This window comes from Mus musculus, chromosome 14 (genome assembly GCF_000001635.26).
Source record: "Mus musculus strain C57BL/6J chromosome 14, GRCm38.p6 C57BL/6J".
Classification (NCBI taxonomy): domain Eukaryota; kingdom Metazoa; phylum Chordata; class Mammalia; order Rodentia; family Muridae; genus Mus; species Mus musculus.
The window spans coordinates 57,730,328-57,757,365 of NC_000080.6; the positions used below are offsets into that span (position 1 = coordinate 57,730,328).

Below are 27,038 nucleotides of genomic sequence, written 5' to 3' on the forward strand. Positions count from 1 at the left end.
CCAGCAAACTGACAGAAATCTGTCCCTGAGGAGAATAGACTGTTGGAGCATGCTGAGGACCAGGATTGTAGCTGGAGTAGTGGGGATACCAGTGCTGGCAGGGACTGTATACTCCGCCAGCAAAATGCCACCCTCAGCAGGCTATGAGGGGACAAAAGGGAGAAGTCACAGCACACAGAACAGACTGAGAAGTAACAGTCATCCAGCACTGAGCCTGGTGACAAGCATCCCAAGTCAAACCAGAACTCCTTGCCTCCACTCGGAGTCCGAGTCAGGCACACAGCTCCTCACGATCTGGCCAAGTGCTCTGCAGGTGGGGCCCTTTCTGACTCTCCTCAACTCACTGTAGCTTAAAACTGGGCCTACAGCCTGTCTCACACAGCTCACTCACGCCTAGGTGACTGCCTAGTGAATGGGGGCTCCACCCCTTTGTAGTGCTGCCAAAAGCTGGCGTGACTGCTGAGGAAAATTCACATTCTTCCCTTGATGGCTTACGAATGTCATGAACTGACTTCCTTAGCTAATTTCCCAGAGCATCTCGCTCACCCGCACTGAGCCTATTGTCAGGAAGCCGGCCTGCAAAAAGGCACATCCTGACCACTGCCTGTGTGCGGTGAAGAAAGTCAGTTTGTCTACATTCTCTCTGCCCTGGTTCCATTAAAGACCTGAATTACTTGAGGACATATGGGGTAGGTTAGGAAAACGACAGTTGACACAGAAACCCAGGGCCAAGGAACTGTTAAGGACATGGAAACACAAAGGACAGGCTGGTTAGACAAGCACAAACCACAGGTCAGTTCAGGGACCAGGTAGCAAAGAGCATTCCTCAAGGGAGGCAAAGCCATTTCCTAGTACTCCTATCGGAAAGAAATTTCTCATCTATATCTTTCCCTAAGGGACACAACCTGGGGAAGGTGCTATTCTAAGACTGCCAGAAGCCATGGGTCTGCACCAGGAGCTACACTCAAGACCTCAGGCTCCCTGAGAACAGGAAACCAAAAAATGACCCCACATGAAGGATGCAGAAGCCGTCTACCGTCTCAGCAATACCCCTGAACCTCATGCACCTAGCAACCCACGCAGGTGTCCTGCCTGTCACCCAGCAGCACCTCCACATGTATACCATAAGGAAGACCCTCCTGTCTCCAAGCAACACCTCTGTACCCCAAGTGCATGTTCCTGTCTCCCAACAAGTCTGCAACCCTCACCATGCAGGGGTTCCACCTGCCTGTCACCCACTACAGCTCCAGGAGAGAATACAGGCCCCCAGAGAAATGCTACCTACATGCAGCCAGCGCTGCAGACTGTGCGGTTGTGCAAGTGGAACCTCACCTTCCAAGGCCTCAATCTCTAGCTAAAGAACAGCTAGCTCCTTCTATAACATAAACCTAGTTACCTGCCTATAAGGCTTCATGTGATTTGTTTGCAAAAGTTACACATCTTATGTACGCAGTATATCATTTGGCAAACACTTAACGCTGTTATATTGAAAATATCCTAACGTCATTCACTTTTTCCAGATACTTCCATTTTAAACAGTTTAATTTAAAAAGTACCCATATGTGCTAGATACGGCTGTAATTAATGTGTGAAAATTAATGGGGCTGTAAGTTTATAAATTGTGCACATTTAAAATGTAAAATTTACCTTAATATGACTTTTAAAAGAAAATGACCGCCAGGCGTGGTGGCACACCCCTTTAATCCCAGCACTCGGGAGGCAGAGGCAGGTGGATTTCTGAGTTCGAGGCCAGCCTGGTCTACAAAGTGAGTTCCAGGACAGCCAGGGCTACAGAGAGAAACCCTGTCTCGAAAAACCAAAACCAAAACAAAACAAAGAAAATGACCATTTCAAGCAGTCAAGTAACTATTTTCAACTAGTCATACCACAAACAATATAGAAAAGCACATGTGTGTGTACATGGGTGATACTACTTGTGGAGTTAAGATCAGAAGAGCAAAACAGGAGGTTCACCTGAGCTCCAGAGTTCAAGGCCAGTCTGGACATATAGCAAGAACCTAGCTCAAAAAGAAATAGTGTGTGGAAAAAATCATGGGCCGCCACCACCATGCCCCACGGGGAAACATGGTACTCTGCAAGATTACAGAAAACCTAGAGAGGGCAATTTAAGTCAAACTAGGGAAGGACCAAGTTGCATCTAATGTTCTAAGGCCCAAGAAGGCGGGAGGAGAAGACTGTGTTTCCCCTAGTGCACAGATTCTAACGAGAGCTTCAGTCCACCACACACAGCTCCAGGGCACTGTCAGCCCTCCCCTCCTGGTGTCTGTGTTCACAACATGACTTTCCTACCAGAACCTTCTGAAAGCGAATGCACTCTTTCCAGAGCTGGAGGGAAGAAGGGTGCAGCTGTTTTAAGTTTTAAAGGAACACTAGACTGCAAAGGGACAGAATTATTTCGGGAGCATTGACTATGGTAAATGGAAGGCCTTTCTGCTAGCAATTAACATAAATTAGGCATGGATGGGCCCGTGCTTTAGCTTTCCTGTATTTGCATTTCACTGCACTAGAGAAGCACTCAGTTCCTTTTCTTTTCTCGCTCTGCTATTACCACTAATGGATTTTACTTCAATGCGAGCCCACCTGTACTCTGGGTTGTTTGTTTGACTTGTTTCTCTTCCACTTCAGGCTCTGATTGCCTCTTTTGCTTGCAAATTTACAGTAGGAAGGATCTTAAGATTTGCTGTTGGCCCTGAAAGCCGCTCTTGCACCCAGAGCTGTCTTACTCTCACAGTAAGACAGGCCATGTGGCTGCTGTCAGCCTCCAATGCTATGGCAGGCCATACATCACTCAAAATGCTTTGCCGTGCAAAGGTAACTCCACTGAATAATGCCTGCAAGAGCCAAGTTAACTGCAAGTTAACTTGGCTCAGCAGTTAAGAGCACTGACTGCTCTTCCAGAGGTCCTGAGTTCAATTCCCAGCAGCCACATAGTGGCTCACAACCATCTGTAATAGGATCTGATGCCCTCTTCTGGTGTGTCTAAAGACAGCGATGTACTCACATAAAATAAATAAATCTTTTTTTAAAAAAAATCAATAAATAAGAAATCAGAATAAGGACAGGTATAGAATTATCAACAAATAAAATTTTAAGAAAACAAAAACAATAGAAAAGAGAGACTAGTTCATGCGTGTTAAATATAAATAACACTCGTTCAGGAAGGAAATGAAAATACAAACCAAAAACAAGGTAAGAGAAGCCAGTCTCTTGTCCACAGAAGCTCGGAATAATCCCAAGCAGGTCCCAAGGAGAGCGCTAAGAATAGAACTGGAAGCAGGCACAGCTGAGCAGAGAAGCGTGTGCTTCAAATGCACAGGACCCTGGGTTCTAGACACACACACACACACACACACACACACACACACAGCAGAATGAATGAAAAAGCAGCAAGGAACAATTTCAAGAAGGAAAAGTGCCTAAGACCCTTGGAGAGAAGGCAGCCACTGGCTAAGGGATACAGAAAAGGGCAGTGTGAGAAGAGTTCAGAGCTTGCCCAGAGCTGCTGAAGGGCGCTGGCACCTGGACCCACCTGGTCACATCCCGCATTCACCAACTCCTGAAGCATCTGCCGGTTCACCTCTGCAGCTGCCGAAGTGCCTGACTCGTTGGCAAAAGGCAGGAGGGAATATCGGATTTCCCTGAGAGCTTTTTGATAAGGTCCAAACTTCGGGGTGGCTCTCATTTGCTGCTGCCTGGAGGCATCTTTGCTCCCCAGGACTTTGGCATCCAGGGAAGTGTCACTGTTTGGTCCCACCAGCAGCCCCTGGGTGGAAGCCTTGGATGGCTGCTTCAGCCCCTCTCGAATCTCTTGCAATCGCTGCCGGCTATTTCCAGAGTAAGTTGTGGCAGGAAAAGTCTTTGGCCTCATTGTTAGTCCAGTTTCCTTTTACCATAAATACAATCTTCTCAAAGCGTCTTATTATTTTAAAGAGAACAGTCAACAGTGTCAGTGAATTGTAAACATGCTTTCAGAACAACTTCCTTTCAAAAAATTGCTGTCCTTCAATTTTTGTAGTTCCTAAAGAGAACCTAAAATTTTCCAGAGTTTTCATTTTGAAGACCATCACTCTCTGAAAAAGAAAATGGGACAAAAGTGGTTATTTTTGGATTTCACATAATGTTAAAGCTACTTTCCAGAAACGCATGGTGATTTTGGAAATATTCCAGCTAGAGAGTAAAGAAAAAGTATATGGCTTTCAGAAGTGTCATGGGCTACTTGGCTCTGGAGCTGTCCCAGGAAGGTCCCTTTAACAGGAAGCCTACAGCCAAGTGTCTCCACAACCACCACCCAGGGCAACGGCGGGCGTCTCAACAACTCACTATCATGTAATTCTGGAAACCACAGCTTGGGGATTTAGGGTTAAACATACCCAGTAAATTTCTGGCTTGTCCCTAATATCAACCAATTCCTGATTCACACCACTGTCCCTAAGCCTGAGGCTTTACCTAACATATTCACCCACCTGAGGGTGTGAAAATTTTCCTGATGAAGCCTCCCCAATTTTTCTGAATAAAACAGATCCAAAACTCGCCATATTGAAGGTACTCTCTACTACAGTTGAAAGTGTTCCCCACAATACCCTGAGAATGAATGTAACAGGGCCGGAGAGCTAGCTCAGCCATTAAGATCACATGTCACTCTTCCAGAGGGCCAGGGTTCAATTCCTAACACCCACAGGGTACAACACAAACATCTTAACTCCAGTTTAGGGAATCTGATGCCCTCTTCAGGCACCAGTCACAAACATATATGCAGGCAAAACTCTCATATGCATGAAATAAATGCATCTTTAAAAAGAGTGAGCAAGTACTAGAGAGAGTTTTCCATTCCAAGTCAAGCTTAGAGTCTTCAACTCTCATAAAGCAGAGCAAAGGCACTGGGAGACACTATCCTCAGGACCAACTGGGCTCTCCCCCGGGCTATCTACCTTTCGAGGGTGTGGCCTGATGCTCTGATGATGCTCTAGAGTGTCCACAGCTGCCCTGGGATGACAAGAGAAGAGCACAATACTCTGCAGCATTCGTGCTGCTGAGCTGTGAGCTGTAGGGTTTGTGGATTGCATATATTTTCTCCTTATAATTTTTCCACTTTACGATGCATTCATCAAGAGGTCACCCAAGACATGAGCCAAGAAGCATCCATATTCCCAACAGTGAGAGCTTGGCACCCTTCCCTGCGCCCTCACCACACACATGGTCTTCACCTGCAGGGCCCTCCATAGGACAGACAGGCTGACACGCCCCAGATCATCCCAGTCTTTACCCTCTTCCCTCTGACTCCCTCTCACTATAAAGAGCGTAGAAATCTGACTTCAAAGGATAGACTTTAGAGTTTCAATAAACAAAGAAAAACTGACCCCCAAAAGAGCACTCTCTAAAGATAGGCAAAGAATTGGGACTTCTAGCTCCAGTAAAGAACCCCAAAACCACAAAACAATACCCTGCTTCACAGACTTCTTCACACGGGGCAAAAATACAGGTAAGGAACATTACCCAGTACCTACTACAAGCTAGACACTGTCCTAAGCATTCTATGAATTAACTTACATGTTGTTACATAACCACATTCAGCAGGAAATATTAGAAATGACATTATATTGACTGTGCTTTGTATGGGGACAGTGGTCCTCACTGTTTTAACTATCCACTTTCTCATTACAACTGACAAGAACCCATTAAAAGGAAGTAGACCAGGGGAGGAGGGGATGGCAGAGGAGGAGGAGGAGGAGGAGGAGGAGGAGGAGGAGGAGGAGGAGGAGGAGGAGGAGGAGGAGACGACTAAAGTTCCCAACATGGAATCTACATTTTAATATATGGTTTCTAGTACTCTTGAGTCGCTGAAATGGTTGTGTAAAGAAATATAGATAGTGAGCTATGAGAGCAGGCAGCTGAGCCCCAGGCCCCACATTGGCTACAGCCCAGAAGCCTAGAGTTCTGCCTAACTGATGTAAAACGGGGCATATTGCAACCACACTCATTTCTAGGGACTTCCTGGACTGATCATCTGTTCTGAAAGACCTAGATTTCTACAACCATACGCTCACATTCCAACAAAAGCAGGACGGTTTCTAAGAGCCTGCAAAGCACATGTGGAGAATCCTGGGAGTGACTCCTTAGCTAGGGAACTGGCAAAGGATTACTTCCTTTCCACTCAGAAGTCACATAAAAACACAATTTCTAAAGCTTCCATTTTCTTCCCTTCCTTTCAAAAATTAGAACTGTAAACACACCTTTGATAAACACTTGACAATAAGCAATTAGGGGAGGAAGGCTCTGCCTGGCTCAGTATTCCAGGTTACAGCCCCTCATTGTGGGGCAGCACACAGCAGGTACTTGTCAAATGCAGCGAGAATAAAGGCACACATTCATATAAGAAAGGGACATGACATCATGCATTCATTCCACCCTCTACTCTGTAAAGGGGGAGGAGTCTTTATTTTGAGAGTGTGATATGTGCACCTGGTACTTCTGGGAGTCAGAAGACATTGGACTCCCTGGAACTGGAGTTATGATTGACTGTGAGACCCATGTAGGTGCTAGGAATGAAACGCTAGTCCTCTAAAAGAGTAGCAAGTTCTCTTAACCTCTGAGCCATCTCTGTAGCCCCTGGTGGCATCTTTTTTTGAGATAAGGCCTTGCTATATAGGCAAGGTAAGCCTGGAACTCACAATCCTCCTGACTCAGCCTCCCCACAGCTTAGATCACAGGCATGGGTCGAATGCCTAGGAAGTCTCAGGCACTGACAGAGTGACTAAGAATCTCACCTTCAGCAATTTACAGTGAAGTGAGGCAGAGGGTAAGTAAGGTAAGCAAATGAGCTGCAGAGGAGAGGCCCCAGAGGAGGGGAATCCAAGCCCAGGATGGGAGGATGGAGGGGAAGGTCAGAGAAACTGAAGAGATAAGGAGTCTGCCTGGGGAGGGGTGGGAGTGGAATTCCAGCTGGAGGAAGAATGCAGTCTCCTCCACAGGGCTTTCAACAGTGAGGCTGAGGCTTTCCTGGAGACTGGGAACAAACCAGAGGCAACAGGACTCCATTAAGAAGGGCCTTTGGCAAATGTGCACAAGCTGGGTAAGAAGCAGGGTCCTGGCCAGGAATCCAGAGGCTGACTAGAGCCAGTGCAGCACTCCTGTCCACAGATGCTGGGGTGGATCAAAGAAGGGCTCCAAGGCCTGGTTACACAAACCAGTGGTCTGGGCTTAAAGGTACAAGTAGCGCCCATAAGAGTCTCAGGCATTTAACCAGACTGTAGCTATCTATTCACACATGCCATAGGGTCATCAGGACAGAGGATAGAAGTTCCTCTTGGAACATTCCTTTGGGAAGGTATGGTCTGTGACAATAAGAGTTTACCACCAAAGGATGTAAGCAGACTATAGAGAGGTCTACTAGCCCTTTCACACAGCTAGGCAAGACCAGGGCTATGAAGAAAGCAGCGATACAAAGTTCTGTTAAACCATATTTCATGTTAAGCCATATTACTTGTGCATCCCAGCGCCAAGGCCTGGTCACAGGGCAACAAAGGAGGCCCTGGTGGCTCAAGCCATCCAAGCTTACCCTGGAATTTGTTCTGAAACAGACGCTGTTTCGGAGGACGCTGGGACAGAGGACTGGGGACCATGGGCAATCTTTTCCTAGTGCATACATCATTAGGCTGACAGCATTCACAAGGAGCTCACATGCTCAGAGTCAATGGCTACATCAGGTGGCATGTCACTACCACCCCTTGCCCAAACCCAATACCTAGGATCAGTGTGGTGGTTTGTATATGCTCAGCCCAGGGAGTGGCACTATTAGAAGGTATGGCCCTATTGGAGTAGTTGTGTCACTGTGGGTGTGGGCTTTTAAGACCCTCATCCTAGCTGCCTGGAAGTCAGTCTTCCACTAGCTGCCTACAGATGAAGAAGAACTCTCAGCTCCTCCTGCACCATGTCTGCCTCGATGCTGCCATGTTCCTGCCTTGCTGATAATGGACTGAACCTCTGAACCTGTAAGCCAACCCCAACTACATGTTGTCCTCATAAGACTTGCCTTGGCCATGGTGTCTGCTCACAGCAGTCAAACCCTGACTAAGACAGCTTGACGGGCTTCTGTCCTTTTCTTGTGGGATTATGAGGCCCCTGGCTTCTCTTTTGCTACCTAGGGCATGATTCTTGCTCACTTGTCCATGACATGGGTGGCAGCAGCCATCACTCATTGCTTGGTACTCTTCTCCTGTGCAGATCTCCAAGCACTAACGCATGGTGGCTTTCAGGTCATGCTGGCACAAGCTCAGGGTCTCTATCGAAAAGGAGGAGGAGGAGGAGGAGGAGGAAGAGGAGGAGGAGACGTGGTGATCGGTCTGCTCCAAGGCCTTGCTTCCCACACCAATGCTTCCCTCCAGTCCTGGCCAGCGCATGGCAGCTGTGAGGAGGGAACCGGGATGCACTTCATTTCATTACACATCAGCTCTTGCCCTGGGCATTTTCCAGGTCTGGTAAGCACAACCCGCCACATACAGCCAACGCTGATACCACGTGCCATAACCTGGTACAGTCGGGCAGGAAGAGTCTAAACCAAAGGGATGGCAGAAACTGGACCAACTTCCAGGGACAGGAAAAAAAAAAAGGAATCGTCTCAGCACATGTCCCAGAAGAGGGTGATCACGCACACTCTGAAGAAAATGTGCACAATACTATCAAGGATGGTGATTGGTTGCTGTCCAGGTCCTCTGAGAGTAGTCCAGAGTCTTCAAATACGCTCAACATTAATGAATGGTTATATTTGTGATATGAATCCCACCCTCATACATGTAGGACTTTGGACCAGTATACAAACTGAACATCTATACAAGGTGTCTCTCTCACTAGGTATTAAAAAATGGCCAGCCTGTGACTGTGCAGCATAAACGTTAAGATGAGAGCAGACAGAATAATCAATTATTTAAGACCTATGTGAAATGTGTTAATGAAAAGTTGATTTAAAAAAAAAAGCCAGGCATGGTGGTGCATGTCTTTAATCCCAACACTAGAGAGGCAGAAATAAGTGGGTCTCTAAATTCAAGGCTATCCTGATCTGAGTGAGTTCTAAGATAGCCAAGAACCTGTTTTGAAAAAAATGGGAAAGCTGGAGATATGGCTCAGCAGTAAAGAGCACCAACTGCTCTTCCAGAGGTCCCGAGTTCAATTTCCAGCAACCACATTTGTAATGGAGTCAGATGCCCTCTTCTGGTGTGTCTGAAGAGAGCAATGGTGTACTCATATACATAAAATAAATAAATAAATCTTTAAAAGAAAAAAAAGAAAGAAAAGTGGGGGGGGACCCCAAAAACTAAAAACCCCTTGGGCTCTAACCCAGGCTAGCATCTAGAAGATAAAGATAAGTGGCCCAGCCTAATTGGAACTGGTGATGTTTTCAAGACAGGGCTATAGTGTATCACAGTGATACACATCTAAGTGTTCACAACAAGTAGGCGCAAAGTTTTAATCAGGGCAGGAGACAAGAACAGGCCCAGATTCAGCATTGAAGCAAAAACTATGCCACAATGAACATGGAAGCAGGTGTGTCCATATGTGCCTCCTTTGTCAGTCAGGGTGGGAGGATGGTCTGAAAAGGAGAAAAGTCCCAGGGAAAATGCCAATCCAGTGGTGTTCCAAGCCCACTGAAGACAGTCCTGCAAGCAGGCACCAGGCTGCACACAGAAGTGACCATGGCCCAACAGCCAGGGCAGAGTAGACTCTGAGATCCCATGCAAGTTAAAAGCACCAGGTCTTTCCTCTCTTCTAAATGGCACAGGCCTATACTCCACTGAGAACAAACTCACTGAGAACTGCTCACTCCCCCTGGACAGCAACCTAAGGGACCAACTGTCACTCCCACACACCTACTCCAGTGCAGTATCTGCCTACAAGATGGACCAGTGGGCTTTTCTGCAAGCTGTCTGAGACAGGCAGAGCACTCTGTTCACCCCCTCTAGGACCTGACATATGGCCACATTCAGCCAGGAGATACCTATTCAAAAGCAGTCCTCCTACATCCTTAGCAGGTACTGTAGAGCACAGAGAACTGGTCTGGGCAGGGAGAGCTCCATCCACAGCAATGCCCTTTCTCTGAGTATGACTCCAATGGCCAAACAAAATACGGCCAGGCATGGTGGCACACTCTTTTAATCCCAGAGGCAGAAACAAGTGTATCTCTCTGTGATTAATCCCAAGGCTAGCCTAGTCCACACAGCAAGTTCCAAACCATCCAGAGATACATTTTGTGACTCTGTCTCAAAAACAAACCAAAATAAAACAAAAACAAACAAGCAAAAAAAAAAAAAAATTGACTAAGGACAGTTCTCACAAGACCACTGCAAAGCCTCCCATGTCCACGCCCTACTGCTCAGTCTTAACACGGAAGTCCCATTACAGGCCACAAGGTAGACAGATGGCCTTAGAGACATGTGTTGAATGAAGTAGCTGCTCACAAAGCACACAGTACCACTCCGCTCACGATGCATACCTAGAGTAAGCAAATCCAGGGACAGAACAGAGACTAATCAGAAGCAAAGAAACAGGAAGTGACGGCCTGATGCCCTGAGGTAATAGACAAATGCTATCTGCCACCGTGACAAGAATACATTTAATGTCATGGAACTAAACTGGACATACTTGCAGACAGACAGACAGACCGACACACACACACACACACACACACACACGAATAATATTTCTCTTTCTAAACCATGGTTCCTAGATGACATTCCTGGCCCTAGACACTGGGACCTAATAGTCAGGCAAAGTCCCACTCTGACTGGAATTTAAACCCCAGGGGTGGCTCACAAACCATCCCACCCCTCTGTCACTCTAACTCAGACACGCAAATGCACAAAGGAGGACTTCCACAGAGCGTCCCGGTGTGTTCTCCAAACACTCCAGTCATAAAACCAGCCAAGGGACTGGCAGTGTGGCTCAGTGTACAGCACCCACCTAGCAAGCTGGAGGCCCTGAGTTCTAGCCATGGCAACTCCTATTGCACAACCCACCCCTCCCCAAACAAACAAACAAAACCAACCCCATGAAGTTGGGTGCATCAGAAGAGCAGGAGTTCAGAATCCTTGGCTACACTGAGTTTATGGTCAGCCTGTGCTATATGAGACTGTGTCTCAAAATATAAACAGTTGACCAGAGCAGAAAAAGTCAAGACCTTTCTGTGTCAGAGTGGAGCTCAGCAGGGGCCTGGAAGGGTCAAGTGCTTTGGTTCTGTCTGCCCTCTCCAGACTCAAGAGCCATTTGAAGCACAGGCTAGGAGGATGCTTCAGTGACACCTCAGAAAGCTACCACCTGGTCTCCTTCAGGGTTTTGATTTTCTCTCCATCTCTCCCCCACATTTTGTAGGAGGTGCTGGTCCTAGAACACCCCAGGTACTGTCTTTTTAAGAGGTTATGTTAAACAGCACCTACTGGTGTCCCTGGTCCTTGACAGACAGAATCATCTAGAAAGAAGCAGACTTTCAGTGTCATAGAGAAGAAAAGTTCTTGTCTCAGCTTGGAGACCTTGTATTTTAAGGTTTAGCCTGAAGACTAAACCTTAGTTTCATAGCCAAACTTGAACTTTTAAATGAAATTCTTCATGGAAACACTCATCAGTCAAATGAAGCCTACAGCCGGGGATGAGCTACACCGAGTGACTCCCACGCCATTTTAACAAGACCTAACAGATGGGAATTTTTCCTTCATCAATAAGTTTATAAATATGACCCTTGGGAAAATAAAATAAGTAAGTCCAGCTTTTGAAAGTTTTGGCAATAACTGATTTAAATATATTTTAGAGTAAAGAAGACACTGAAACTGAAAACCAGAAACAACTAAGTAACTCACCTGTAAGCCCAGCCCTCAGGAGGCCAGCCAGTGAGTTCCAGGCCAGCCAGGGCTTCCCAATGAATCCCTACCTCAAAGCAAAGCAAAACCAAGACCCCAAACAAACTGCAAAATGAGAGCCCATTACCAAGTCCTCTTCTGAGCTGGGAAGCTACCAACCACTGAGCCAGCATGTTAGGCATTCATTCCTTCAGGCTCCCTACCCACCCAGCTCCAGCAGAATGCTAGCACATGTGGGGAGTTCTTACTCTCCTGCTTTCCAGTCCCACACAGGCTGCCAAACACATCAAACACCAACTAGTGAGCCAGCCAAAACCTGTACCTGTACACACTGGGGTTTTGTTGTTGTTTGTGTATGTGTATGAATGGCACAGCATACCTGAGGGCAGAGGACAACCTGCAGGAGTCAGTTCTTTCCTTCTACCATGTAGGTTCTAGGGACTCAAACTCCCGTCATTAGATTTGGGTTATCTTGCCAGCCTTGTCTTCGACGTGGTCTGTGTGTCCCAGGCTGGCCTCAAACTCACAATCCCCCTGCCTCGGCTCTTCTGCACTGGACTGGCAAATGCTTGCCATGATGTTCCCATTTCCTGTCATTTGTTTATATGTTTTGGGGGGTGGGAGGGGGGCACATTTTAAAACAGCATCTCTTAGACCAAAACCTCCAGTTGTTATTGAAATCACAACATACATGTACCACCCCAGTCCTGCCTACCCCAGAAAGTCCCAGGCTAAAGACTGCCCTTCATAGGAGGATCTCCCCAAGGAAAGCAGTGACTGTCTTCTTAGAGATTCAGGAAAACACTGCTTCCCCACTGTCCAATAATCCGGTCATCGTAAGACCTTGGTGAGTCTGTGTGCAGTGATCACAGTAGACAAGCGTTCCCTGCAGAATTCTAGGAGCAAGTCTCTGAAGAGGACAACACAGACCACCTCCATTGGCAGTCCACATCTGAGCAAGCTTTGCCTCCTCTGAACCCAGCCCTCTCCAAGTCCCCCATGATGTACAGTCTATTAAAGAACCCCAGAGGGGAAATCAACCTAGCTCAAGTACGTGTGTGTGTGTGTGTGTGTGTGTGTGTGTGTGTGTGTATGTATGTGTGTGTGTGTGTGTGTGTGTGTGTGCGCGCGCTCATGCACTCTCCAGCCTATTTTAATGCAAAAGCATGATTCTTTTAGATCTAAGGCCACCAACAGGAAAAGATGAAGGGCTACAGCTGATGGAGGAGTGTGGAGCTACTCTTGGGAGACTCCAACTTCTGTATAAAGTCACAGGAGTGAAGAATGTATCCAGGCAGTCAGACAGTGCTGCCGGGGGTGGGGGGCTGGGGACTTTTAATGTTTATGAAATAAATAAAACAGGAGAAAGACTGGGGGGGTAGGATGGAGTTAATTAGTAATGGAAAGTGTTAGCCCTCAGCATTCCTACTTCTGATAACTGTCAGCAGGCAGAGGGGTTCACATTCTAAACCCAGGCCTACTTCACTCAAAGCCAACTTCCATTCTTCAAGGTCTATGCCTCCCTAACTGTTTTAGAGACCGGCAGGGACTGCAAAGGTATCAGCAATCAGAATTAACAAGAAATGCAAAGTCCTGCTATGAAATATAACACTTTCCATTTTTCCTCTCCCCCTAAAAAATCCTATGTATGTCAAATATTGGCACACAAACAAAAAGTACTTGTTAATTAACTTTACAAAAAAAAAAAATCCACCACTCTCACAATGAAATCGACACAGTCTAGACATTAACCAACATAAAGTACTTGCCAAGTGAACGGCAAGCATTAAGCAGTGCCAAATTTCTCTCCTAATTTTAGTATCTCCACCAATTATCTCTACTTCCAACATTACTGTTTTATTATAGCTTCAAGATGAAACAACAAATCAAGTAGCATTGGGCTTAAAAGCATTGAGAGAGAGCAGTTAACTAACATTCAGGGATATTAGCAGCCCAAGCAAGTCCTGAAAACTCTGAGGGTGCGTGCTCCTCAGAGGGTGACACAACAGTTGTGCCTTTACACATCCCTCAACTCCAGCTGCTCCAGAGAACACACCAAGCAATGAGCTTTTTAGAAGGACTGAGATTTCTGGTAATTTCTACAGCTTCCACGAAGCTGAACCGCTCCTTCTGTGGACTGGAACATATCAACCATTTGTACAGCACATTCACAGCCAAGACAACATAAATGCATTAAATTTATCATCTGTAGTCCTTCAAGCATACTATTTTTAAATAGTACGAAATATTACTTAAAAGTTTCGCGCTATTACAAGCATGAAATAAATACAAAACGTTGTGTTGGTCTAGGTTTCCCGATACAAACACAAAACCCCCACCCCCGCGTTACCCTCCCCCACATGGTTCCCCAATAGCTTTCGTTCGAGTTTAGTGTGGATTTACCAGCTCCAACCTCCATTCTACTCTCCAGTGGGTTTTAAGGGCCTAGGGCAGGCTATTTACAACACAGCATTTAAAATAACAAGGCATTTTATTGTAAACGTGTTCCCCGCCCATCATTGAAAGTCCCTCCCACCACTGAAAGTCCCTCCCACCAAGGCCGTGATTTCTCGAAGGAAAGAAATAACCCACAGCTCCAATTTACATTTATACTATTCCAACTAGATGGCGAAGCTGAAAAACTCTCAGTTCAAAACTTCGGATTCTGTAATTCTGTATAGCAGCCTCTGTTGGTACCATATGAAGCTGACATTTTGAAGTGTGGTAAAAGTTAAGCAATTTCAAAGGAACCATGGTGAATTCGTTCAACAGCGTTTTCTATACCTGGATAACCAAAATTTTACGAGAGGCTGAATACTGTAATGTATTGTTAACTATAGTTAAGTTAAAAACAGGCTTTCTAAGCAGCGTCTGCATTCCTATGCTGGAAGATTTTTTTTTTTTTGTTAGCGCCTTATTACAACAGTTGCTAAAAGGGGAGAAAAGAAAAATCACAAAAAGTAGCCTTGTCTCCAGATTTAGCACTCAAAACTGGTGAGCATCATTTACTGACCTAACCTGGGGTTAAACTAAAAATATGGAGCAAGACTTGGTACAAATTCCCTAATAAGCGGCTACATTACGGGCAAGCAGGGGAAATTTAAAGGCGTGAAAAGTCCTCGCTCAAACTTTTTTGTCAACAAAATCTGCACGTCCAGTTCTCTCCCGCTCACACTCACAGGCATAAGTTTTCACCCGGCCGCCTCCTGCACGCCGCTGGTGGCCGAAGTCGCCCGGGCGAGACCCGGGCCACGCAGGCGAGGCTCGTGCGTGACCAGCGCTACGGACTCAGGCCGTGGAGTCGCGGCGGAGGCCGGCCCGGGAGAAGTCGGCTCAAAAGAGACGTTACGCAACCGCCCCGCACCGACCGCCGGACGGCGCAGCCGGGGACGGGACACCGGACACCGGGCGGGCACCGCGCCGCCGAGGGCCAGAGGTGCAGCGCGCAAGGCCGCGAGCGCGCGTGGTGGACGGCGCGGCGCACGGAGGCCCAGGCTGGGCGGGGTCGGCGCCGCGGGACGCGGGGTCTGGGCCTCCGGACGCCGCCGCGCGAGCACAACAAAGCCGCCCCGCCGCCGCCACCCGCTGCTCCGCACCCGCCCGGGACCCAGCGGACGGGTTGTCCCTGTCCCGCAGGGCAGCTCGCCCGTGGGACCGGGCGGAGCCCTGTCCCGACAAACTTCCCGGCCGCGGCCCCTCACCTCCGGGAGCGCTCTACACCCTCGGCGGCGTCCTGGCCCGCGGCTCCGGGACCTCGCGCGCCGGGAGACCGGGCGCCGGTGGCGGCAGTGGTTGCTGACCCCGGAGGGTCGGGGGAGCCCGGGGAAGCGGCGGCGGCGCTGGCGGCGGCGGCTCCATCTTCCCGGGGCGCTCACGCCGCGGTTCCGAAGCGCAGACCCGAGCGGGACATTCGCTACATTGTTGGCATTCCACGGGCGTCACGTGACCCCTCCTCCCGCGTCACTCCCGGCCGCATACCAGCCCGGGCGGGGCGCCCGCGGCCTTGCTACCCGCCGCCCGCTCCGCCCCACGGGCCGCTTCCTGCGCCGCCTGGCTGGGCGGCCACCTGCCCTGCGCTGGGCTCGCGTCGGAAGCCCCCAGCCCGGGAGCGCCGGTTTCCCTAAACGCCTCGTACCAGTGGGTGAGAAAAGTAAGTTCACAGGCCCCGGTGCCAGCCACGGAAAGTGCAGCCGGCTGCTGAGACCCGGGCATCAAATAATAAACCGGGACGCCTGACAGCCTGGGCTTAACCGGACGCAGGCTAACCAGCTCCCTCCCTGGGCACGTTTTAGGAAAGTGCCTTATGGTTTTATAAAACACATCAGTATTGCACGAACCAGCCGAGGAGACTGGCGTTTACACTTCGGCCACTCCTTTATCCTCCATTTGGGGATTTGGTCCAGGGACAGACGCTGAGAAATAACAGCGTGGAAGCAAAGTCTTTCGTTTACTATTGGCTGTCTAACGTCACACTCCCCACCAACTTACGATCTGTGGTAAGTGATGGTGGGGACTAATAGTCTTAAAAGTCAACCAGACTTCCTCTTTAATTAGCAAACGTGACATTTGAAGTTTCAATTCCGGAAGAAATTCACAAGAGTGAAGATCATTTGTACCAGTTTTTATTTTTGTCCTCGGGAAGGAAGTCGAGCCCCCTCTCCTGTGCCAAATTCAGGCTGTCTTGTCAGAAGAACCCTTGTCAGGACTGTTTTAACTGCCTCAACAGACTTTAGTCCTGGACTGCCCCTCACCACCACCACCCCCACCCCCACCCCCACCCCCACCTCTCTAATTCCCTTAAGGCTTCTTCCAGAGATTCTCATTTCTTTGTCCTTTGAACTTTAATAATTAAGCCTCTTGCAGATTAGCCTCATTTTCTTTAGTCAGCCTGACCCTGTGTGCTACACTGACATCTTGCACCGTGATGAGAAACCAATGCATCAAGTAATATTCTGTAAAAGAGGAGTCTAGCACTCACCTGGGAACTTCCTCCCCCATCTCCCCAAGCGCACTGGCAACCTTCACTGTGTGTTAAAAGTTCCTATCTCTTGCTCTAAGAAATGTTAGGGAAGCCGGTTAGTGATGCACACCTATAATCCCAGCTCTCAGGAAAGCAGGTGATCTCTGAGTTCAAGGTCAATCTGGTTACAGAGAGAATTCCGGGACAACCATGGCTACACAGAGAAACCCGGTAGAGGGGGAAAGTAGGGGTGCAGAGGGAGGGAGGGATGGAGGAAGGGAGAGAGAGACAGAGAGACAGAGACACCAGTGCCAAGGGATCCAATGCCTTGTTCTGTGGGTAAATGCACACACACATGTGCATATGCTTAGCACAGACACACACATAAATAAAAATAAATCTTTTTTTTAAAAGAACAAAAATAACTTTCTTTTTGTCAAACAGTGGTGGCGCATGTCTTTAATCCCAGTACTGAGGAGGCAGAGGCTGGCTGACCTCAGAGTTCGAGGCCAGCCTGGTCTACTGAGTTAATTCTAGGACAGCCAGGGCTACACAGAGAAACCCTGTCCAAAAACAACGAAACAAACAAATAAGCAAGAACTCTTTGCAACAGCACTATTTATAATAGTGAAAAGCCAAGGACAGCTGGACAGCAGGAGCAGAGAGAGAGAAGCTAAGTAAAGAGGCCGGCTTTATTTCTGCCAAAGGACAAATGATTACAGACAGAATTCAGAACCAATGTGGGGTGAACAAAAGCAAACTGCAGAACTGTACATATGTCATGACACCATCTCCATAAATAAACACAGGCTTTGGACTCTGTACTCACCTCTCTTACATACCACAACCATGATAGCCATAGCCCATTTACAACCATGATAGCCATAGCCCATTTACAACCATGATAGCCATAGCCCATTTAGAAGGAATGGAAATTGGACAGAGGAGGGAACACTAATGTTTTAAGTTAATCTACAGTGCTTGCTGCTTTTATTAAAAATCTGAAGGTAAACTGTCAACATTCTTTTTTTTTTTTTTAGATTTATTTATGTGTATGAGTCTTTGGCTTGAATGTAGGTAGGTGCACCACATGTGAGCCAGGTGCCAATGGAACCCAGAAAGGGGCATCGGGTCCCTCAGAACCAGAGTTGGGGGTGGCTGTGAGCCACAAAGGTGATGCTACACTACTTATGCCTTTAATTTTTAAAATGTTTTTAAATACGCGCATCTGAGACTAGAAACAAATTGGAAATAAGTGTCTTAGATAGGGCTTTGATGAGGGAACTGATCGACAGTCGATCAAGTCAGGCATCATGGAGTGTTCCCATAGTCCCAGCACTCAGGAGAGTCAGCAGGAGGATAAGAAGGCTAAGGTTATCTGAAGCTACATAGTGAATTCTAGTCCAGCTTTGAGGCAGTGAGACCCTGTCTTTAAAATAATAATAATTTTTAAAGTATAGTATCTGGTCATAGTGATTCTAGGTGATATTTTTGTCTTATAACTTTTGATATATCAATACATCAATAGTAGGATAGCCACCAACAACAAATATTTTTAAATTAGCAAAATAAGTACATTTGCGTGATGTGTGTAGCTGAGGGGAGAGAGAACACAAGGCCAGGTGAGCACAGCAGCATATTTAGTAAGAAAACCAGCATCTATAGATAGATATGTTATTTGTGTGTGCCGTGTCGTAGCCTAGAGTGATGGTCTAGACGTGCACTTTGTCTCACACAGTCTTCAGAGGAACCATGTTATTAACCCTTTCTGATAGAAGAAGACCTTGAAGTACAGAGAGCCAAGTAATTTGCCCGGGATCAAAGAGCTGAGATTTGAATCTAGGTAGATCTAACTGCAGAGCTTAGGAGCACTGAATTACAAGGCTCTCTTCAGGTAATCGCAAGAAGTCATGATTACAATGTACTTATAAATACAGAAACAAGCCAAATTAACCCCTGTGCATTTATAGTGTTCTTAGCTTGTTGTTCTGTGGCTGAAGATGGAAGCCAGGGCCTCGCAGGTACTAGCTAGGCAGGCACTGTGCCACTAAGCTGTCCCCCAGCTGTGACTGAAAGAAGAAATGTCTACAGAGGGAAGAAAAGAGGCACACAAGAGCCCTGTCTCTTAGTTTCAGCCAAAGCAGAGACAGCTGTCATAGACCTTGCTAGCACTGGGAGTCAATTCTCCAGTGAGGCTCCTGAAGTAAAGATAGGATAGTCTAGGGGTCCACCCAAAGAGAATGTCCACCAAGACTGACACCTTGCTCATGTTTCTGAGTACAGAAATCCTGATTATTGACTTAGTCTCCTTCAAGGCGTGGGTGTCTGGAGAGCAGGGGCTGGTCTTCAGGCACATTCTTGTTTCCTTATTTGTCACCAGTGTGATGGAGACTCATCGGATCTGTCTCCCTGCAAAGCTTTCTTTCTAGACAGTCATGAGAATGTAGAGCAGGATCAGATGGCAGAAGGCCTGGATGCCTGGGAAGAGGCACGCCACACTGACCCATCTCATTAGCAGTTGGTTTTCCCCCATATGTTTTGTCTCTCATTAACCAGGCTACAGCTTCCTGCACAACAGGAAACTATAAAGAACCTCCTAACTGACAAGCACATCAAATATACTTTAAAGCCATCTTTACTGTGTCAAATATCAAAGTTTAAGCATGAACCATTTCTGCTCAAGTGTGGTGGTGCAAACCCACCAATCTCAGCACTCAGGATGCTGGTGTGGGGAGATTGAGAGTCCTAGGCCAGCTTAGACTATATCAAGAGACCTGTATAAATGCACGAATGGAATATTATCTATATCTGAGTCAGCTCCAGGGAACTCCTTCTCTATTGATCGTTGGCTACTGTAGCTCAAAGCTTTGGGACTTAACCATATCACCTTTGCTAGTTAGCCAATATGTTTCCATGATGCCTTGAGCTCATTTTTAAAACTTTAAAAATTTATTTTATTTTGTTTTTTTCTGGTCAAAGTTTCTCTGTGTAGCCCTAGCAGTCCTGAAACTTACTCTGTAGACCAAGCTGACCTCAAACTCAGAAAGAGTCACCTGCCTCTGCCTCCCCAGTGCGTGGGCTAAAGGTATGTGCCACCATACCCAGCTTATTTATTTTTATTCTATATGTATGGGTGTTTTACCTGCAAGTATGTCTATGTACCATGTGCATGCAGTGCCCAAAGAGGCTGAAGAGGGACAACAGATCCCCTGGGGCTGGAGTTAGCGATGGTTATAAACCAATGACATCTAAAATAGGCCAGCCTTCAAGCTGCAGAATTTGACTCTTAACCCCAATGACAACAGGAAGTATTTATAGGGCACTCTATCTGCAGAGAGTTACTTGGTGGATAGAGGACCCTCCCCATGGTTTGACAAACAGAAGAAAGTAGAGGAGAAATGGGAAACATTTTCGCTCTTCCGTTGGCTTTTCCTCCGCCTCCGTTGTCTTCAGTTAGGCAATGGGCTCCTTTTCTTCTCTCCTATTAAGTCTGGCTGTCGGTGTGGTGGCTTAGGCCAGTAACCCCAACACACGGGACAGAAAAGCAAGAGGCACTGGATTCAAGGTCATCCTCTGCCTCATAGCAAGTAAGCAAAAAAGGGCTGGTGTACGCCTTAGCAGGCAAGGGGCTAACAGCAAGCCTGGTAACCCGAGTTCATTCCTGGGATCTGCATGGTGGATAGAGAGAACTGACTGCAGTGTTGGGCACACACAGAGACAGACAGACAGACAGACAGACAGACGACAGACAAATGTGAAAAGAATTTTTTTTTAGAAAAGCCTAAACAGGGCTGCAGAGATGTCTCAGCAGTTAAGAACACTGGCTGCTCTTCCAGAGGTCTTGAGTTCAATTCCCAGCAACCACATGGTGGCTCACAACCATCTATAATGGGATCTGATGCCCACTTGCTAAAGTGTACTCATATACATAAATAATTCTTAAAAAGAATTTTAAAATGTGATGGTTTGTACATGCTTGGCCCAGGGAATGTCACTATTAGAAGGTGTGGCTCTGTTGGAGTAGGTGTGTCACTGTGGGTGTGGGCTTTAAGGCCCTTATCCTAGCTGCCTGAAGGCAGTTTTATGGTAGCAGCCTTCAAATGAAGATGTAGAATTCTCAGCTTCTACTGTACCATGCCTGCCTGGACACTGCCATGCTCCCACCTTGATGATAATGGACTGAATGTCTGAACCTGTAAGCCAGCCCCAATTAAATGTTGTCCCTATAAGAGTTGTCTTGGTCATAGTGTCTGTTCTTAGCAGTAAAACCCTAAGACAAAAATTAAAGAAAAGCCAATTAGGATGGGCAGTGGTGGCGCATGCCTTTAACCCCAGCACTTGGGAGGCAGAGGCAGGCAGATTTCTGAGTTCAAGGCCAGCCTGGTCTACAGAGTGAGTTCCAGGACAGCCAGAGCTACACAGAGAAACCCTGTCTCAAAAAAAAAAAAAAGAAAGAAAGAAAGAAAGGAAGGAAGGAAGGAAGGAAGAAAGGAAAGGAAAGGAAAGGAAAGGAAAAGAAAAGAAAAGAAAAGAAAAGAAATAAAAAGAGAAGCCAATTAGCATCTTAATCCAGGGCCTTTTAAGCACTGTCCCGCTGAGGCCCTTAGCCACATTTAAGTTGTTTTTTTTTTCTCAGCAATCAAATAGTTTGGATATCAGGGCTAAATCCCTAGGATATCAGCTCTCACACTTGCCTTGTAGTTTTAAAGTGTGAACTCTTCCTTGATTTTAAATAATTTGTAATAGCTCTACTTCTAGCTATTACAGAGAGAGACTGCCCTAGAAAATGCACACAAGCTTCCTGTGTGTAGTTGGGGCAGCTCAGGACCCAGGACCTCACAGACCTGCTTGTCTGGATGCCTCCAGTCATGCTCAGGTATTTTCATTTTCCAAATAGGCTCTGTGCTTCTCAGACGAGTGATAATATATGAGGTTGCATAAATCAGCCTTGCTCAATGAGCTAAGGCTTGTTCCCAGGAAAGCTCACAGCAGCAATCTCATGAAGATGGAATCACATTCTGATTGAAACGATTCTTTTGACAGTTCGTATTACTAAGAGACAGATTGGTAAGGGAGACAGTCCCCTAACAGATCCGTCCCGCTTTGCACTCCCCTGGTACTGACTGACTTTACATGAGTAGATGCCCTCTCTGGTGTGACAGTTACAGTGTACTCACATACATAAAATAAATAATTCTTAAAAAAAAAAAAACCCAATAGCAACAACAACAAAAATGTAAAACAAGGCTCAAGGGTAGGTACATACCTTTAGAGGCAGGAGGATCTCTGTGAGTTCAAGACCACCTTGGTCTACAGAGTGATTTCCAGGCCAGTGAGGCCGTACCTAAATAATAACAAAAACAAAACCACAAAACAGGCCAGGGAGGTGGCACAGTGGTAAAGAGCAATGGCTGCTCTTCCAGGGAACCTACCCACCTGATGGATGGCTCACAACTGGCTGTAACTCCAGTTCTGGGGGATCTGGTACTAACCTCTGGTCTCTTCAGGCACCAGACACAGAAGAGGTGCACAGACATACATAAGAGAAAACATTGGAAAAAGCAAAAAACAAAAAATGACCAGGCCAGGTTTGGTGGAACATGCCTTTAATCCCAGCACTTGGGAGGCACAGGCAGGTGGTCATTGTGATTTTTGGGCCAGCTTGGCCTGCATAGTGAGCTCCAGGCCAGTTAAGGTTACATAGAAAGATCTAGTCTCAGAAACAAACGACAAAAACATAAAACAATGAAGTAGTATCTCTGGCCCAATCTGGTGTCAAACTTCTGGGCCCAAACAGCTTGTCTCAGTCTCCTGAATACTGGAGCTACTTGCTGGTAGAAGCAGCTGGCTCAGTAAAACCATCTGTTTATTCATTTATTTTTGGGAGGGGATCTCATGTAGGTGAGCCTGAACTCTTCTCCCTCAAACCCCCTTGCCTGTGCTTGCTGGTCTATAGGTGTGTGCTGTGCCACACCTGCTAAAAGTTTTAACGTACTATTTTGTATCACATATTGGTAAACTTTATGAAGAATAAGTCCAAGGCTTTTGTTTTATCACAATCGATTTCTGTAACAAAATAAACACGTCCGAGTCACTTGGGAGGAAGCAGACAACCTAAATCTACCAAAAAGATTTAACTGTATAATTAATCGACTGTAAAGGAACCGGTTCCGTGATCTATTCTTAACTCCGAATGTAAGGAGAACTGTGAATGAGCTGCTGTTTGGGTTGCTCACTGTTACTTTAAGTGGTTTTGCTTTATCTACCAGATACCAGATCAGAAAAAGAAAAATGAAGTGTGTTATCATTAGATGCTCGAAAAACATGGCCAGAAGAAAGCCAGGAGGAGACCGTGATAAGTCGACTCCAGGGCAGAAGTGGAAGCAGGCCTGTGAGGCCCTGGCTGCCAGATTCCGAAGCAAAAGGAAGCAGTTGCTGCAAACTGTATTTGATTATGGATAATGGAAGGCCAAGAAGAGTTGGAACCAGGCGGGGTGAATGCCCCAGAACTAATCCCTTTCCAAAGGACAGAAGTGAGAGAAAGGATCAGAATTTGAAATAAAGCTACTTAGAAAGGGAAAGGGGCTGAAACAAAGTCAGGAGGAAAGTTGGTATTTAAGGCATGCAGAGAATGGACTCTGAAAGAGTAGGCAGGATGTTGGAGCAGCGGGGATATAAACAGACTGGATAGAAGAGATGACATAGCTCTGTGGTTAAGTACCGTCAAATTAAAAGCTAACGAGGCGGTAGTGTATGCCCTAGCTACTCAAGCTGCTAAGGCAAGAAGATTCCTTGAGCACAAAAATTCACACACACACACACACACACACACACACACACACAAAGGTCTGGGTAATGGAGACCCTGAATAAACAAACAGACCACAACCACCACCATCAGCTACAAAGCTGGACACAGTGGGGCACACCTGTAATCCCAGCACTTAGAGAGCAGAGGTATGAGAACCAGGAGTTAAGGTCAGCCTTAACTCCTGCCTAGCCTGGGCTACAAGAGAGCCTGTCTAAAAAACACAAAACGAAGCACAAAACAAACAACTTTTGGGGGGGGTTGTTTTTGTTTTTTTGTTGTTGTTTGTTTGTTTTTGTTTTTTTGGTTTCTTTCGAGACAGGGTTTCTCTGTATAGTCCTGGCTGTCCTGGAACTCACTTTGTAGACCAGGCTGGCCTCGAACTCAGAAATCCACTTGCCTCTGCCTCTCTGCCTCTCTGCCTCTCTGCCTCTCTGCCTCTCTGCCTCTCTGCCTCCCAGGTGCTGGAATTAAAGGCAAGTGCCACCACTGCCCGGCAACAAACAACTTTTTAAAAAACCCTATCACCTGAAGCGAAGAGGAGGGAGCAGGGCCCCCAGTGCCTCCGGCATGCCTTTTTCCCAGCTGATGGGAAGTGAACCAAGCTCGTCCATACATCTGCCATGACGTACTTGTTGTGCTACACTAAGGACCAATTGAGTGAACCCTCTGGGACTCCCTGTAGTACTCTTCCTTCTTGTTTCTCTCTGTGTGGCACACAGTACTGCTTCTCACCGCACTTCTTTCTTTATGATTATTCCATGTAGGCCTAGATCTTCCCATAAAGGGTATGTTCTGTGAAGACAGGGTGTGTTTGCTCTTCACCAAGATGCTCCATCTCCACACAGAGCCCAAAACTCACAAAATAGGTCATTCTCGGCTAAGTGGAAATGTACTTCTAACATAAGCAGAGTCAGATGTACTGATAAACATCTGAGGCTCCAGGTCAGTCCCAAAATCACGGAGACCAGTTAGTGCCACAACTGCTGTGTCGCTGAGCTGCCGTGTTTGCTGACTTGGGATAGTAAATGCACTTGCCACTTCCTGGTACTTTCAGCTCCTGGTGGTTTTGGGGACATCATCCCATCACATGTTAAGATCATCTGTGCCGGGGGCTGGTGAGATGGCTCAGTGGGTAAGAGCACCCGACTGCTCTTCCGAAGGTCCGTAGTTCAAATCCCAGCAACCACATGGTGGCTCACAATCATCCGGAACGAGATCTGACTCCCTCTTCTGGAGTGTCTGAAGACAGCTACAGTGTATTTACATATAATAAATCAATCAATCAATCAAAAAAAAGAGTCAAGTATAATAATAATAAAAAAAAGATCATCTGTGCCACAGACCGAGTCACTGGAGCAACAGAAACCAATGTCCCTCAAATTCACACAGGCTGAAGATTCATCAGCAAGGTGTGGAGAAGATGGTGCTGACAAGCTGAGCACCAGCCTCTTCTCTCATTCCACATAGTCTTGGTGTCTTAGGTTTCTGTTGCTGTGAAGAGACACCAAGACCAAGGCAACTCTTATAAAGGAAAACATTTGATTGGAGCTAGTGAATGGAGCAAGTCTGGTCCATTGTCTGTTTTATATAGCATATGGGATAAGAGGGTTCAGTCCGTTATCATCATGGTGGGAAAAAACATGGCAGCATGAAGGCAGGTATGGTGCTGGAGAAGGAGCTAAGAGTAAGAGTTCTACATCTTGATCCACAGTCAGCATAAAGAGATTGTGTGCCACACTGGGCATAGCTTAAGCATGGGAGACCTCAAACCCCACCCCTAGTGACACATTTCCTCCAACAAGGCCTCACCTACTCCAATAAAGCCACACCCCCTAAGAATGCCACTCCCTATGGCCAAGCATTTAAACACTTGAGTCTATGGAGGCCATCCTATTCAAACTTGGGTAGTCTTTATCTTGTCTGTGGCCACCACCTGTGTTTCTCTACATGACTGGCCCTCTGTGCATGTCTGCATATGCTTGGTATTAGGACATAGTCATGCTTGATCAGGGCCTGCCCGGATAGCTTCAGTTTGACTGCGTCTACACAGACCCTATCTGTAAATAAGGTGATATTTTGAAGTACTAAGGGTTAGGATGCTAACATATGCACTTTGGAAGAACACAGGCCCACCCATCATGAGGGTGAATGGAGCAAGTCTGGCCCATTGTCTGTTTTATTGTCCATAGCATATGGGCTAAGAATTATGTTAAGATTTCTAAGTTATTGAGAGAAGAAAATCAAAAGAAGAGAAGCGTTTCATGACCCATGGGCAGGATGTGCAATCAATATTGCAGTGCCTATGATGCAAGCCATAACTGGGGCATGGTCGTGCACATTCGATCTCTCATCTCCTGTGGCTGCTTTCTCTTTACAGCAGACACTATTGCAACATATGTGGCCAATAAAACCCTAAATATTTGCTGTCTGTTCTTTACAGAAAAAAAAAAAAAAGTTGTCAACCTCTGCTCCAGAGCAGTGCCAGCAGGCGTGGAAAAACTCTGACTGGGATGGAGAGTCACTGAGGAGGCAGGACCAACACAGTGTTGTCAGGGGAGGCAGAGCAGGAAGGGGGATCAGTGACCCTTGTTTCTCTAGCATCCCCTACCCATACCTACATTACCATATAGCCCAGGAGGTGCCCAGGTACAAATTGTGGGTTCAGACTACTGTACAAATGTTTAGCCTACAAATTTGAAAAAATAAAACAAAACAAAACTTTTTTTTCTGTGTAAATTACTATACTGATGAAATGAGACGAATATAAAAGCCAAATTCAGGCTGATCTGCTACACCACCACTCTTAAGACCTTGTTGAGTAATGAGACCAGCCTTCAAGGGCAGGGTGAAGCCTATTGTCAAACCCCAGGGTTCCCTGTTGATATGATTTGGATGCATCTTCACAAAAGCTCCATGCAGGAAACTTAGTTCCAAATGCATCTGGTGATGGCATTTAGTGGTGGGGCCTTTGGAAACCGTTTGAGTTTGATAAGGAAAAGAGGACCGAGTCCTTTGGCTTAAAGATAAGAGGAAAGGGATCCTGTATCTTCAGGGGTATTCATTGCTGTCCACTGCTATGATGACCAAAAGCCATTTGGGGAGGAAAGGTTTTCTCTTATAGCTTATAGTCCATGATGAAGGGACTCAGAGAAGGGACTGGGCAGGAACTGAAGCAGCGGCCATGGAGGAGCACTGCTCACTGGCCCGCCTTCCGTGGTTTACTTCAGCCTGTTTTCATATACAACTGAGCTCAGGGATGGCACTGCACAATGAACTAGATCCTCCCGCATCAATCATTAATCAAGAAAATGCCCCCACAAACCTAAGAGGCAGCTCACTGGTTAGGAATACTGGCTGCTCTTGCAGAGAATCCAGGTTCAGTTCCCAGCACCCACCCGATGGCTCAT

At 46.7% G+C, this 27,038-nt stretch overlaps 2 protein-coding genes across 5 annotated transcripts in view; one reads left to right on the forward strand and one right to left on the reverse strand.

Moving 5' to 3' along the window:
* The window catches only part of Lats2 (large tumor suppressor 2), a 56,551-nt gene extending 40,666 nt beyond the window's left edge, over positions 1-15,885 (reverse strand). Inside the window, exons 1-2 of one of the 4 annotated variants that reach the window (XM_006519224.4) lie at positions 15,563-15,885; positions 3,551-4,091 (exon numbers count right to left, since the gene is read on the reverse strand). In XM_006519224.4, coding sequence (XP_006519287.1) covers positions 3,551-3,889 — 339 coding nt within the window. In that variant the 5' untranslated portion in view covers positions 3,890-4,091; positions 15,563-15,885. Of the gene's footprint in view, positions 1-3,550; positions 4,092-15,562 lie in introns of those variants that run through there. The other 3 variants (NM_015771.2, XM_006519225.3, NM_153382.1) reach the window with 3 other exon arrangements.
* Gm52140 (predicted gene, 52140) lies at positions 8,260-23,866 on the forward strand. Its single transcript, XM_030248241.1, has 3 exons — positions 8,260-8,351; positions 14,968-16,011; positions 23,091-23,866. Exons 1-2 carry the CDS (start codon positions 8,260-8,262, stop codon positions 15,983-15,985), a joined length of 1,110 nt encoding a protein of 369 aa, XP_030104101.1. The 3' UTR covers positions 15,986-16,011; positions 23,091-23,866.
* Positions 23,867-27,038: the final 3,172 nt, after the last annotated feature.